This window comes from Arvicola amphibius, chromosome 1, assembly GCF_903992535.2.
Source record: "Arvicola amphibius chromosome 1, mArvAmp1.2, whole genome shotgun sequence".
NCBI classification, from domain to species: Eukaryota; Metazoa; Chordata; class Mammalia; order Rodentia; family Cricetidae; genus Arvicola; species Arvicola amphibius.
Window position 1 is genome coordinate 68155349 of NC_052047.1, and position 14982 is coordinate 68170330.

At 49.8% G+C, this 14982-nt stretch overlaps 1 protein-coding gene across 1 annotated transcript; it reads left to right on the plus strand.

Annotated features, from left to right (window-relative positions):
• Window positions 1-3988: 3988 nt before the first annotated feature.
• Gal3st1 (galactose-3-O-sulfotransferase 1) lies at window positions 3989-6026 on the plus strand. The gene is made up of 2 exons (XM_038312597.1): window positions 3989-4119; window positions 4828-6026. Exons 1-2 carry the CDS (start codon window positions 3989-3991, stop codon window positions 5966-5968), a joined length of 1272 nt encoding a protein of 423 aa, XP_038168525.1. The 3' UTR covers window positions 5969-6026.
• The last annotated feature ends 8956 nt before the right edge of the window (window positions 6027-14982 follow it).

Sequence of the window (14982 nt, forward strand, 5' to 3'; positions counted from 1 at the left end):
CCCCACCTGACTGGTTTTTGGTTTAGCTTGTTTTTGTGGTACTGTCTCACACTGTAGCCCAGGCTGACCTGAACTCTTGATCCACAGCTTTCCCCTGGGATTACAGTCATGTGTCATCACATCTGGTTTGCACTTTGTAAACTTTAAAGAGTGAGCGCGTGCCTAGCTCAGTGGTAGAGTTCTTGCCTGGAATGCTGGAGACCCTAGGTTAACTCCACACTGCTTAGGGAAAAAATCTTCTTCTTCTTCTTCTTCTTCTTCTTCTTCTTCTTCTTCTTCTTCTTCTTCTTCTTCTTCTTCTTCTTTTCTTCTTCTTCTTCTCCTTCTCCTTCTCCTCCTCATCCTCATTATTATTATTATTATTATTATTATTATTATTATTATTATTGGTTTTTGGAGACAGGGTTTCTCTTTGTAACAGCCCTGTCTATCCTGGAACTAGCTCTTGTAGACCAGGCTGGCCTCAAACTCACGAAGATCTGCCTGCCTCTGCCTCCTGAGTGCTGGGATTTAAGGCATGCACCACCACCACCTGGCATGTCCCCTTTTTTATTAAATTGTCTGTGATTCTTTTTAAAATGCAACTATTGTAAAAATGAGTAATGTAGAGAAATATCTATACCTCTCCCAGATAGGCTCAGAGGGTTAGACTGTAGAAATGTAGAACACAGGCTGCGTGTCCTTAACCCAGAATCTGATACTGAAGATGATCTAAAATCTGAAACTTCTTGAATATCAACATGATGCCACAAGTGGAAAATCCCGTATCTCACCTCATGTAATAAGTCACAATCAAACAGGTGCATTTCAAATACCGTATAAAATTCTTTCTGCCTATGCATTTTAGGCATATAGCAAATGAATTTCATGTTTACATTTTGGCTGTTACCAAGATATCTCATATGTGTATATACATGTTCATGTGAATATGTGCATGTATATATGTATGCACATGCATGTGGAGTCCAGAGGCCAGCATGAAGTCTCTTCCTTGATAATGCTCCACTTTACATGTTTTCGTTTGTTTGTTTCTTGAGACAGGTTTTCTCTGTATAGCCTGGGCTGTCCTAGAACTCGCTCTATAGACCAGACTGGCCTCAAACTCAGAGACCCACCTGCCTCTGCCTCCTGAGTGCTGGATTAAAGGCGTGCGCCACCATTGCCAAGCTCCATCCGCCTTACTTTTTTAGGCGAGGACTCTCACCAAACCTGCACTTGCTGACTGGCTAAGCAGTCACTGAGCCCCAGGGCCCCCCTGTCTCTGCCTCCCCAACACTAGGATAACAAGAGTCCTGGCTTTTGTTTCTCAGTGTGGGTGGTAGAGAAATTGAGCTCATCTTCATGTTTGATTGGTAAGCACTTTGCCAGCTATACCGTCTCCCCAGCCCCACCAAGAGAGTTCTTTAGGCATACACAAATATTCCAAAATAAAAAGTACAAAATCAGAAACATCTCTAGTTCTGAGCAATTTTGGTAACATACACCCGCATTCCACGCCCATCACTGCATTTTGCTTTTGTCCGGACTTTCACCTAGGGACATATGTGGACCAGGAGGAGTGGTGCATATCACTCTAGAATATTCTTTCTTTTAAAAAAATATTTATTTATTTATTTATTTATTTATTTATTTTGTGCACTTCTGTTTTGCCTGTGTGAAAGAGGAACTGGAACCGGAGTTACAGACAGTTGTGAGCCACCATGTGGGCGCTGGGAATTGAACCCTGGTCCTCTGAAAGAGCAGTCAGTGCTCTTAACCGTTGAGCCATCTCTCCAGCCCCCACTCTAGAATTTTCTATATTTTTTGTTTGTTTGTATGTTTTGATTTTGATTTTTAGGATTTTGGTTTTTAAGGCAGAGTGTCACTATGCAGCCCAGGTTGGCCTGGAATTAGTTATATAGATCAGGCTGCCTTGAACTCAGAGATCTGCCTGCCTCTGCCTGCCTACTGCTGGTATTAAAGGTGTACGCCACCTTATCTGGCTAAGATTTATTTATTGTAAAGTGTGTGTGTGTGTGTGTGAGAGAGAGAGAGAGAGAGAGAGAGAGAGAGAGAGAGAGAGAGAGAGAGCGCACAGTGTCTAGAAGGGGACATGATCCCCTGGAAGCGGGAGTTACAGGCAGTCGTGAGCCACCCAGTATGGGTGCTGGGAACTGAACTCCAGTCCGTCAAGTATTCCTATAGGCCTGGTTATGAGCCTAAAGGTTAATGGCCAAGCCATCTCTCCAACCTTCTGTTATGTGTTGAGCGAGACAGGACCTCATGTAGTTCAGGTTGCTCTCAAACTGGACATGTAGCTAAGACTGGCCCAGTCTCCCAGATGCCAGGCTTTTTTTCTTTTTCTCCTTTTTCTTTGCTGGGGAATTGGCCAAGGGCCTCGAGCATGTTAGCGAGCAGCTAGCTCGTGTTGCTTTTTGGTTAACTCACTTCCCTTTTCATCATGACTTCTGGGAACGGGCCTGGTAGACACGAGGTCCCTTTTGTCCTTGGCGGATGCTCATGGAAGTTCTTTCTCTTTCTAATCAAGTTGCCATTGGCACAATGCCTTTGTACACTTTACACACTTATCTATAGTGACAGGTGGGTGACCCTCCTTTGACATCCCTGCCCTCTGGAAACACTCTCCCCAGCCTTTACCCAGCTTCACAGAGTGAGCGATGCTTCTCCATTGTCATAGGAAGAAAAGTTCCCTCTTGTGTGGGTTCTTCCTCTGACAACTGCTTCTCTCTATCCTTTTCTAGTTGACGAGCCACAGGCTCAGCAAGTGCTGCCACCTTTTCTGGAGGTGGGCCCGGAGGGCTCCTTTCAGCAAGCAGCCATGGGCACCTTAGGTAACTTTCCCATGGAGGCTACCTGGCGGTGCTGCCTCCAGATGCATTTGGTAGCATGCCATGCGTGCGGTCACAGGGCGGCGTGTATGACCTCCTGCCGCCTCGGGGGCTTGGGAGCATCGGCTGGGAGAGAAGTGGAAAGTTCCAGACCTTGGCTTTACACCTACGGGGAGGTGGGAAAGTCCCCCACTCGAGCCTCCACTCTCTCCTGGATTCCAGTTCTGAAGCCTCTCCCATTACCACTCACATCTCTGTCTGCTGTGGGCAAGGCCACTGTATCCAGGTCAAACTGCTCCCCAAACAAGCATACCACAGCAAAAAATCACTGAGACACCTGTTACAGTGAGTTAGCGGTTTTGTCTGTTTGTTTCTCTGTGTAGCCCTGGTTGTCCTGGAACTCACTCTGTAGACCAGGCTGGCCTCGAACTCAGAAACATCCACCTGCCTCTGACTCCCAAGGGCTGAGATTAAAGAAGGGCCTAGGACACCACTGCCCAGCTGAGATAGCAGGTTTATTTTTTTCAAGATAGGGTTTCTGTGTAGCTTTGGAGCCTGTCCTGGAACTAGCTCCTGTAGACCAGGCTGGCCTCGAACTCACAGAGATCTGCCTGCCTCTGCCTCCCGAGTGCTGGGATTAAAGGTGTGCGCCACCACCACCCTGCTGAGTTAGCAGTTTTTAATATAACTACTTTCCATGCAGTATTTTGAACATAGCTATAAACTAGATATCTTTTTCTTTTCTTTTCTTTTCTTCACCAGGGAGGGTGGTGCAGGAGACAGGGATGGCTGGCTATGCCTTCTGAAACAGTAAAGATTCTAGACTTTCCTATGAGCAGGGCCTGGGGCACAGGACTAAGAGGGTTCTTCTTTTGTCCCTTGGATTGCATTCATTATAAAGCCCAAAAGGCCTACTCCTATGGCCTTGCCAGTCAGTCAGGAGTTAGAACCGTGCTCAGCAGGACCTTCTCTCTGCCCATTTGCCTCCTCTCCTCGAGCCTGCTATCTTCTATCTCTCTACCCTGTCAGGATCCTGCCAGGGAGTCCGCAGAGCTGGCAAAAGCAGGCCCCTACTGTGAGCCCTGGCAGCTGTGGAGACTCCATGAGACTAACCTCTTGACCCTTCTGCCCTTCTGTACTGTCCCTAGCAGTTCTCTGAGATGCCTCTGCTGTCGAAGAAGCCCTGGGAGTCCAAGGCCAAGGGGCTGGTGCTGGGCGCTCTCTTTACCAGCTTCCTGTTGCTGCTCTACTCCTATGTGGTACCGCCTCTCCACCCCAACGTGGCCTTCACGTGAGTGCCATCCAACAGAGGGAGCAGGGCAGGGCACCGGTCATGGTCCACCTGCACCGTGCTGCGTGGGGCAGACATTCTGGCAGAACTCTTCGGTGCCACCCAGGCCTCACTGTGTGCCTCAGTGAAGTGGAGTTAAGGGCAGAGCCTGCCCCACAGAGCACGCTAGTGTCGCCTAACACTGTGTCCAATCTGAGGCTCCCACAAGGCCACAGTGGGGGCCAGGATAGAGATGGAGTGTGATTTATCCCCAAACACTCATCTGGCCTAGGGCTCGGATTTAAACTTTTCAAATTTGGGCTTATGTGACTGTGTCCCTCTTCCTAAGCAGCCAGACTATCCCATCTCCCCATGCGGCTGCTCAGCATATATCTGGTGCAGCCTGTGCCACAGTTAGTGGTATTAAGGTAATGCGAAAAATATTGGTAATAACTGACTAACCCCCTCCCCCGCCGCCAAACACACACACACACACACACACACACACACACACACACACACACACACGAAAACTCCAGCAATCTCGGGCAGGGGGAATTTCAGCTCGGTAGAGTGCTTGCCCAGCACCCACAAAGCAGTTCAAACCTGCAGGCTTGCATTAGTAGGTCCTGGCCGTCAGGCTGGTCCAGATCAAGCCCCTCCCAGGCCCTCCCATGGGACTGTCACCTGCAAGCCCCTGATCGCTTTTCATCCCTCTGTCTCCCCTAGGACCTCGGAGCCCGCAGCGCCCTGCTCCCCTGCTCCCAGTGAGTCAGAGGTGGCCACTCCCGGCAACGGCTCTGCCGGAAGGTGCCAACCTCGGCAAGACATCGTGTTCATGAAGACGCACAAGACCGCCAGCAGCACGCTGCTCAACATCCTCTTCCGCTTCGGCCAGAAGCATGGGCTCAAGTTCGCCTTCCCCAATGGCCGCAACGACTTCCACTACCCGTCCTACTTCACACGCAGCCTGGTGCAGGACTACCGACCCGGGGCCTGCTTCAACATCATCTGCAACCACATGCGCTTCCACTACGAAGAGGTGCGCGGGCTGGTGCGGCCCGGCGCCGCCTTCATTACCGTCATCCGCGACCCCGCGCGTCTCTTCGAGTCTTCCTTCCATTATTTTGGGTCTGTGGTGCCGCTCACCTGGAAGCTGTCGAGCCACGACAAGCTGGCAGAGTTCCTGCAGGACCCTGATCGCTACTACGACCCGAGCGGCTACAACGCGCACTACCTCCGCAACCTACTCTTCTTCGACCTAGGCTACGACAGCGGCCTGGACCCGGGCAGCCCGCGCGTGCAGGAGCACATCCTGGAGGTGGAGCGCCGCTTCCACCTGGTGCTGCTGCAGGAGTACTTCGACGAGTCCCTGGTGCTGCTCCGGGAGCTGCTCTGCTGGGACCTGGAGGACGTGCTGTACTTCAAGCTCAACGCGCGGCGCGACTCGCCGGTGCCGCGGCTCTCGGGCGAGCTGTACCGCCGTGCCACCGCCTGGAACCTGCTAGATGCGCGCCTCTACCGCCACTTCAATGCCAGCTTCTGGCGAAAGGTGGAGGCCTTTGGGCGCGAGCGCATGGTGCGCGAGGTGGCCGAGCTACGCCAAGCCAACGAGCGCATGCGCCGCATCTGCATCGATGGCGGCCAAGCGGTGGATGCCGAGGCCATCCAGGACTCGGCTATGCAGCCCTGGCAGCCCCTGGGCGTCAAGTCCATCCTAGGTTACAACCTCAAGAAGAGCATCGGGCCGCATCACGAGCAGCTCTGCCGGCGCATGCTCACGCCCGAGATCCAGTACCTGTCTGACCTCGGTGCCAATCTCTGGGTCACCAAGCTCTGGAAGTTCCTTAGGGACTTCTTAAGGTGGTGACATACCCTGCCCACTTTCCGGTCTGGCTCCCTGCTGCAGAAGGGCTGGCCAGGGTGCCTCTGGCCCCTAGCCTTCCCCAGTCATGCCTGGTGCCACCCTGGGGTCCCCTGGGGTTATTAGCTGGCCGGGACTAGTCTCTCTGCACAAGAGAGCCTAACCGAGAAGTATTTGACTAATTATGTAATTTTTTTATTAAATCTCCTTTATTTCCAGACCCCTCTTACAAGGGGAGACTCAGAAATAAAGGAATTTTATGTGTTTTTGTTAATCGGCCTCACTGTGCTCTGGAATGGGACCCTTGGGAGGGTGTCTGTAGACCGGAATACAGCAGCGGGCAGGGGCCTAGTGTGTCTGTTACTTGCTGAGGTCGTGTGTGGTTCAAGGTCTTCCACAAGCTGCCAAAACATGGGAAAATTACGTGTGTGACTGAGCACTGATTAAGTCCCTGGTACTAGTGGATGAGCGCTTTCTGGGCATTATCCCAACACAAAAATTTAGTGACCTGGGGATTATAATTTTTCTCATGTGACACACCAAGGAGGAGGGGATATTACTGCCAGCGTTATACTGCAAATAATGACTGACCTGGTAGGCAGAAGTGGTGACCAGATTAGAGCAGAGATTAGGAATGAATGTGTGCATGCAGTGTGTGCATGTGCCTCCATGTGGGAGCATTCCGCAGGGCATGGGGCAGCAGGCCCCGAGTCACGTCAACACTCACAGTGACTCTCTGAGCAACACAATTACTGTCTCTTTACAGATGTGGGAACTGATATCCCAAGAGGGGAAGGGACCATGTGCCAAGGACCCCCCGATGCTTTTCCATTTTCAGTACCCATTCACTCTGTACTCAATGGCTTCTTCCTGGCCTCCAACTGGCAGCCTCTATCTCCAATGCCCCTTTCACACACTGCCACCCCAGACTGCCTCACATGGCTGTTCTTCAATCTCAGAAACACCGGATCCACCCAGTAGCCCCCATTTCCCTGAAACTGCTTGTAGATTACGTCCAGAGATAAAATGGCTGCCAAGTCACTTGAGCATGGTGAAATGTCACCAGGATAAAAAGTCCCATGCCCCCACGTAGCTCCAGCTAGGAGCTGAGTAGCCTAAGTCACAGACAATTGTGGACTCTCTTGCCAAGTTCAATCTAAGTGTTGACATACCAAACCTAAATGTCCAACAACTTCCTGGTTTTATAAAACAAGGTTCAGAAAGGTGAACTTTGCTCCAGCTTCAGGGGATTCCCCACACCCTCTCCTGACCTCTGCAGGCACACACACACAGACACACAGACACACACACACACACACACACAAGTTTTTAAAAATTGATGAAAAAGAAAATTATTCCTAGGAAAATATATTTTACCCCAAATCTATATACTGGAGATATGATAGTGTAATATGATAGTATCCTTGGATTAAGAAACCTCATAATTACATTTCTCTAGGCCTCAAAGAGCCCAGAAATGCCAATTAATTATTAGTGTATGTTCTGATATTATTAACTATTATTATGACTGACATAGGCTGGGCCCTTGAAGATCCAAGGAGAACAACTTGGGCACATAGCAGGTTCCAGAAGTATAATTCACATGCACTTATTGTTCTCTGGTCCTCAGAGCTTTGCAGTCAGTCACACACTTATTAATATAATTAATATTTGAATGAGTGGTTGCTGGGTAGGGAGCAGTGTGGGAACATGGGTATCCTCGCTGCTTCCCTAAGGCAGTGACGGAGACTCAGATGGAGACTGAGAAACTATCTCAGGCTCACAGAGCAAGACTGACAGAGAGGAACCAGTTTGGAAACCTAGATTCATTTGACACTAAAGCAGTGATGTCCAGGGCCTGAGAACTGATGTCGCAACACAGCTGGGGAGGTTCAGGCCCCCCAAGCATTTGAATAATGGCTCCGTGGACTCCAGTGTGCTTTTCCCACCCATGGACAGCAGAGGGCAGGAGGTGTTGAGTTTGTTCAGGAAGGAGCACACTTGCAGAAACCAGGCATCTGCTGACCTGATTTGTATGTGATCTCAAAGTAGGGCCACAGTTGCTCGACTCAGAAGCGCCCACAAACCCACCTTTCTTTGATTAGTGCAGTTGTATCCTGCCCATATATATGTTGAGTTCCCTTCTGACAGGACCTTACTTGGAAATAAGGTCTTTATAGATGCCATCAAATTAGGATGAGGTAATTCCGTGGTAATATCTCTGTTGTCCTTATTAAAAGTTTAGAAGGGAGACAGGCATGGCAGTGTGTGCCTGTAACCCCAGCACTCAGGAGCCTAAGGCAGAGGCTGGAGAGAAGGATCAGCAGTTAAGGTTGCTTTTCCAGAGAGCCCAGATTTAGTTTCCAGGACACACATGATGGCTCATAACCACCTCTAACTCTAACTCAAGGGGTTACAACACCCTCTCCTTGACTCCACGTGCACCTGGCATACATGCAGGCAAAATATTCGTACACAGAAAATTAAAATAAATAAATATTTTAAACAATAAGATATAAATAAATAAACCAGAAAGGAATGTAGCTTAGTTGCTACAGTGCCCACCTGGCATGCAGAAAATGCTGGGCTCAATTGCTAGGCCCATATAAAAGCATTCATGGTGATGCATAGGCTCCCGTAATCCTAGCAAGGGGAGCGAAGAGGAGAGAGGACTGTGAGTTTGAGACCAGCCTGGATACACAGGGAGTTCGAGGCCCACCTAGGCTACATGAGACTCTCAAAAACAGACAACAGGAGAAGAGGAAATGCCATGTGACTACAGGCAGGAGTCAGAGGGGTGCTGAATGACAAGGGACCTGGAGGAGCAAGGGGAAATGACAGCAGGTAGAAAGAGACAAGGAAAGTTCCACCCCTCATCTCGGGAAGAAAATAGTTCACAACCTGACTTCAGACTTCTGTCATCCAGGGCTTGTGACATCCAGAACAGGAAAGCTCTCTCCATGGGCTAGCACTGACTGTATGAGACCCACACCCCTTCCTCCCCTCCTCCCCAGTACACCATCCTCCTACAACTCAAGGCCATGCTTGGGGAGAAGCCCGCACAGCCATGCTGTGGCATGGAACACGTTCCCTCTTCCCTATGCAGACAGCTATAGGCTGGTTTCTTTTTTCTTTTTCTTTTTTTTTTTTTTTTTTTTTTTTTTTTTTTTTTTTTTTTTTTGGTTTTTTGAGACAGGGTTTCCCTGTAGTTTCTAGAGCCTGTCCTGGAGCTAGCTCTTGTAGACCAGGCTGGCCTCGAACTCAGAGATCCGCCTGCCTCTGCCTCCCGAGTGCTGGGATTAAAGGCGTGCGCCACCCATACATGCCTGTGAGAGCCTCATGCTCTCATCACCTGGTGGAAAGTGGAACGGCACGAGGCAGGTCATGCCTACCAACAGACTACTCTGGCGAGAGCTAACCCCATCTCATGAACACAACAAGAACAAAAAATACAAAACAACCCTACTGTGCGCAGGCACGGGTCTGGGCATGGCAATCAACTGTGCCTATCAGACTGGGTCCCTGTCCTGTGGGAGCCCACAGATGGAGCTTTCCAGACGGGCACATCAACAGTAGTATCCTGGGAGCGCAGAGCTTGTACCGATCCAAGCGTGGAGCGGGCTCCTACAACCTCCTCACCCACACAGACCCCCTCAGAATTCTTACATGGGGAACTAAATTCCCACGTGAGCTGCAGAGAACCAGCCACGGTGACACGGAGCTCAGCTTCAGGATTGCCTGGCTTTTAGAAATATCTCTGCTTCCTGCGAGCTCCCCGACACCTAGCCTGCAGGTTACTGCAGTCTCCATGTTCAAACGTCTGCTAGGGCTCCCGCCGCCAAGCTCCGTACATATGAGATGTCAGACCCCCACCCCCCTGAAGCTGTCATGTGTTGTTGTTGGGAAGCAATTTATGGTCCTCTGCAAGAGCAGCACACGTTCTTAACCCCTGAGCTCCTTCTCCAGCCCTCCTCAGTTTTTTTTTGTTTGTTTGTTTTTTTTGTTTTTCGAGACAGGGTTTCTCTGTGGCTTTGGAGCCTGTCCTGGAACTAGCTCTTGTAGACCAGGCTGGTCTCGAACTCACAGAGATCCGCCTGCCTCTGCCTCCCTAGTGCTGGGATTAAAGGCGTCCGCCACCACCGCCCGGCAGTTTTGTTTGTTTTTATGGATGGTGTTTTTTACCTGCAGGTCTGTGCGCCAGTGCCTGTAAAAGTCAGAAGAGGGCGCCAGAGCCCATGGAACGAGAGTGAGAGTCTGCGGCAAGCTGCCATGTGGGCATTAGAAATTAAACCCAGGTTCTCTGGAAGAGCAACTTAACTGCAAGCCATCTTTCTAGCCACGGCCCAAAGTTTTTAATAACAGATGAAAAACAGGAAAAAAGAAAGAAGCAGGGAGGAAGAGATGTGTAGGCGAAGATGAAAGAGTTTACTCTTTTTCCAGGTATAGCAAGGAATCACAGGAGATGCCTGAGCAGGTAGGACAGATTTAGACGGGCCACCATGAAGTTGTTAAGATGATGGAGTTGGTGGTTGTGCTCAGTTGAGATAATGGAGTGGTCTGGGAAGAGTGCTGGGGTTTCCCGCAGAGTTCTGTGCACAGCGGAGCAAACAGCCTCTGGGGGTCTCCAGACTATCCAAGTTGATGCGTCAACACTCCAGCTGCCTCCTCTGGTCTCCCCTGCAGTTATCAGGTCACCTGACATGGCTTGGACAGAGTCCTGTTACCTGCCATCTCAGCCCAGAGAGAAGAGATAGGCTCCCAACCACCTTGAGCCCTCCCTTATCCTTCTCCAAGGCTTGTGCCCTGGTTCATTAACATCCCATTTCTCAGAGGGAGAAAAGGAGTCAGCAGCACAGCCCTGGGGCTCTCAGCGGCAGTGGATCTTCCCTTGGACAGCCCCCTCTCTAGGGAGGCCTGAGGGGACTGGCCAATTACCTGCCAGCATCAAAGGCAATTAGGGAACCCCTCTGACCCCAGCTTGTCCCCGCCTTGTCCTCAGTTCTGCCTACTCTGTCAAATCCTGGGGCCATTTTCTACTGACCTAGGTCTTAGGTAAGGCTATGGGTGGGTTGGGATGAGAGTCAGACACAAAGGAGACAAGCGTCTTAGCTAGCTGCTGCTCTGCAAAAAATAACACTCAGCAAGACTGCTCAGTGGGCAAAGGTGTTTGATGAATTGCGTTAGGTCCCCAGATCCACGTACAGGTGGAGGGAAGACTGCACAAAGCTGTTCTCTGGCTTCCATTTACAAACCATGGCATACACATGTCCAAACACACAACGCACTGTTGTCATGACTGAATGTCCTCCAAGCCAAGCAACTGCCATGTTGGGGCATTCAACTGTATGTGCTATTAACCGGCTATCCCGGTTGTGCTTGTCGACTGCTTAAACACCTACCCCGTATTCAAGTGCTTTCTACTAACCAGCAGTTCTTCCTGTAACACACACACACACACACACACACACACACAGAGAGAGAGAGAGAGAGAGAGGAGAGAGAGAGAGAGAGAGAGAGAGAGAGAGAGAACAACTAGAGTAGGAGATCTACCCATGCAGTTATTGGAAGCTCTTATCCCAGCTGCATAAGGCTTTCCAGGTGCGACCTTTTGGGGAGAAACACCCACACCCCTGTTAGTATGCCTCGCCTCTGCTCTGTAAGGAAATCCTACACGGCCGTTGGCACCCCAGAGTGAACTGTGGCAGAACTGAACCTAGGTGTGTTGTGGAGACCAAAGAGAAGGGGTAAACATTGCTTACTCTTCCCCTGCAATGAAATTTTAACAACATGAAATAATAATAATAATAATGATGATAATATGATAATAAAAAAATAAAATATCCATCTTTTGGTATTCCCAGTGGGTTGGTTTTAGGACACTCCCCAGAAAATATAAAAATCTGTGGTGCTCTAGTGTCTCACTCTCTAATACAGCCTAATACACCCTCTCTGCCCATCTGAGAGCAGGTATGGTTACTCATAATACACTTAAAATGCCCTGTAAGCAACTGTTACACTACTGTCTGCAGAACAGTCCAAGAAGAATGTCTGTGCATGCCAACAGATGCAATCTTTTTGTTTTGTTTTGTTTTTCAAGACAGGGTTTCTCTGTGTAATAGCCCTAGCTGACCTGAACTCGCTCTGTAGACCAGGCTGGCCTCAAACTCACAGAGAACCTCCTGCTTCTGCCTCCTGAGTGCTGGGATTAAGGCGTGCAGCAGGTGTGAGGTACCGTGCCTAGCTCTATGGAATCTTTTTATTGTTATTTTATGTGTATGGTGTAATGCTGGAATGTGCACCATGTGTGTGATGGTGTTTGAGGAGGTCAAAAGTTGGCATCGGATCCCCTGGGTCTGAAGTTACAGGTAGTCGTGAGTCACTCTGTGTGCCATGTTTCCATACCCCCAACAGACATAATCTTTAAAGAATTATGATCCAGTCCATTGCACCCTGGAATCCAACAGGACTATATACAGGACTATACGCCAGACATAGCTGATGTTTCTGTATTGTATTGTATTTGAAGTAGGGTCTTATTATCTTTCCCAGATTGATTTTGAACTTCTGATTTCAAAAAATCCTTCTGCCTCCACCTCCCAGGTAGCTGCACCCAGCCCAGCCTTGAGTTAGTATGTGAGCGTTCAGGGCACACACGCTATGGTGTTGTGGAGTTCAGTGCACAGTCCGTGTCTTGGTCTTCATCTTTGCCTTTGTTTGAGGCAGGGTCTCTCACAGTTCTTTAGTAACTACACAGCAGGCCCATGTGCTCCTGGGAATGCTCCCATCTCTACTTTCCATTTCTCTACAAGAGTCCTGGCGCTACAGCTGCTGCCCCCAGGAGTTCTGTGGCTCCATCTTCAGGTTCTCACACTTGTGCAGTAAGCAAGCCAGCGCCTCTTCGTTGAGTCAATTCCTCCAGCCTGTGCTGTGTGCTTTTACAAAACCCTGTGCATGTATAAAACAGGCATGTAAATCAAACGCTACCTGGTTATAAATACTGAAGATTTAAAGACTGAGCCCTGTGTATTGGTACATGTGTTTAATCCCAGCACTCAAGAGGCAAGAGGATCTCTGTGAGTTTGAAGCCAGCCTAGTCTACATATGGAGTTCCAGTTCAGCCAGAGTTAATGATGAGAGCTTGCCTCAAACAAACAATGGAACATGTATGCACAGTAAAAACACTGCATGTCATATGACTCCAACCTGAGCAGCACGGTTCAAGAAGCATCCGTTAGCACTGTAGCGGACGGCACACAAACTGCAACGTGTCTGGATTGTGTGGTCAGAACCAAGACCACAGTGAAGTTTTGAGACACGCAACCAGTGTTCCGGATGAGCACTGCCGGAAATACTTCGGATTCATTACACATCTGACAGTGGGGATTGATGTTACTGGTTTATTTTAGACAACAGCGTCTCTAATCAACCAGATTAGCCTTCCACTTGCTATGTAGAGGAGACTGACCTCCATTTTCTGATCCTCCTGACTTCACTACCCAAGTGCTAGGATTACAGGCACGAACCACAGCCAGTTTGCGAATTTGATTTTCAATTTCATCATTGTGAATCCAGAAATAATTAGCAAATAGCTCATGGCCCTGACAGATGTCTGTGACAGCCCACTCCCGTGTGGGTTTGCCCCCCAGCATCAGAAGCTAGGGCTTAAAGAAGCAAGGCTCATCTTTTCGGAAGGCTAGTCCGCAGTTGCTTAGCCCTGCTGCCTTAGAGCCCATGCTGAGGAGACCTCAGTGGAGAGAGGGCAAGACAAACAGAGCGTCTCACTCCGTGGTGGGCAGGACCCCAGTGAGACAAGCTTGCTGTCAGCCTCATTTGTGCCCTGGAAGGGTGGAGAGACCCTGATTTCTTCCCACCAGTCCCCTCCTCCTGCCAATAGCACCAGAGACTGGGAACAAGTCTTCAGTATTTGGGTCTCAGGGTGCAGGGAGCCAATTTGCTGGCCGCCATTACAAGATGGCGCCGAGCCCCTGCACCACCGAGTAAACAACTCCATATTAGGCAAGGCTGTAGACGGAACCTCTCGCATGCGCAGTAGTGCGCAGTAATCTTGGCCAATCCCGTGGCCGGGGGCATCGAAAGACGAGCGAGTAGCCAATCCAGGCATGACCCGTGTCCGCTCTCCCTATATAAGCGGCTGCCGTTTAGTGCTCTGGGCCCTTCACTTCCTGCTCTCCCTACAACCAAGAGGCTCCAATAAAGCGTGATTTGAGAAGAATCCTCGACTCGGTGGTCGTTCTTCCCTGCTGGCCAGGGGGGTTCGCCGCATCAGGGGGCACATTTAAGAAATGAACCATAGCGTCTCATGAGGTGTATCCATCCCTTATTCTACTGACCATACCACCCAGGTATTCTCAGTGTGAGAGGGAACTCAACAGGTGTGCACATGCCAGGGGTGAGGGCACTGGCGGCCATCTTAAAGGTGGTACTGCAGAGGGCCGTGGTGGAAGCAACTGGAATTTGAACACTGATTGTGATCCAGCAGTATGTAGAGGGAAAGCTGGTCATTCTCACTCCCTCACCCTTCTTCACTTCTCCCCCTCTTTCGCCTTCTCTTTCCATAATAACCCAATCAGATTAGTGTGGTCCAATGTCTCATTTCTCCATTGGAAGAAATTGTGGTTTAGGAAGTTTATGCCACTTGACCAAGTCGATGAAACTCGCAGATGGCAGAGCCAGGTCAGTACAACTGTAGAGGGGCCGTTACCTAATATCTTCCCGGCAAAGCGTTGAGGCACCAGGAGAGGGAAGAGGAGGGTTTTGAAGACATGTTGACATCCCGAGACGCCAATGTGAAAGTGTGTGTGTGTGTGTGTGTGTGTGTGTGTGTGTAGATTTGGAGCAGAGCCCCTAACATTGTGGTGGTTCAGAGGCAGAGCAAGAACACCCGTGGTGGGCTCCTCCTTCCCTGACTTCCCCTAGTCACGCTCCCAGCCTGTGGGAGAGAGCCAAAATTTCACAGCAGGTCTTCCTGCCTTGGCGTTTGCTTTACTAACCTAGGTGCT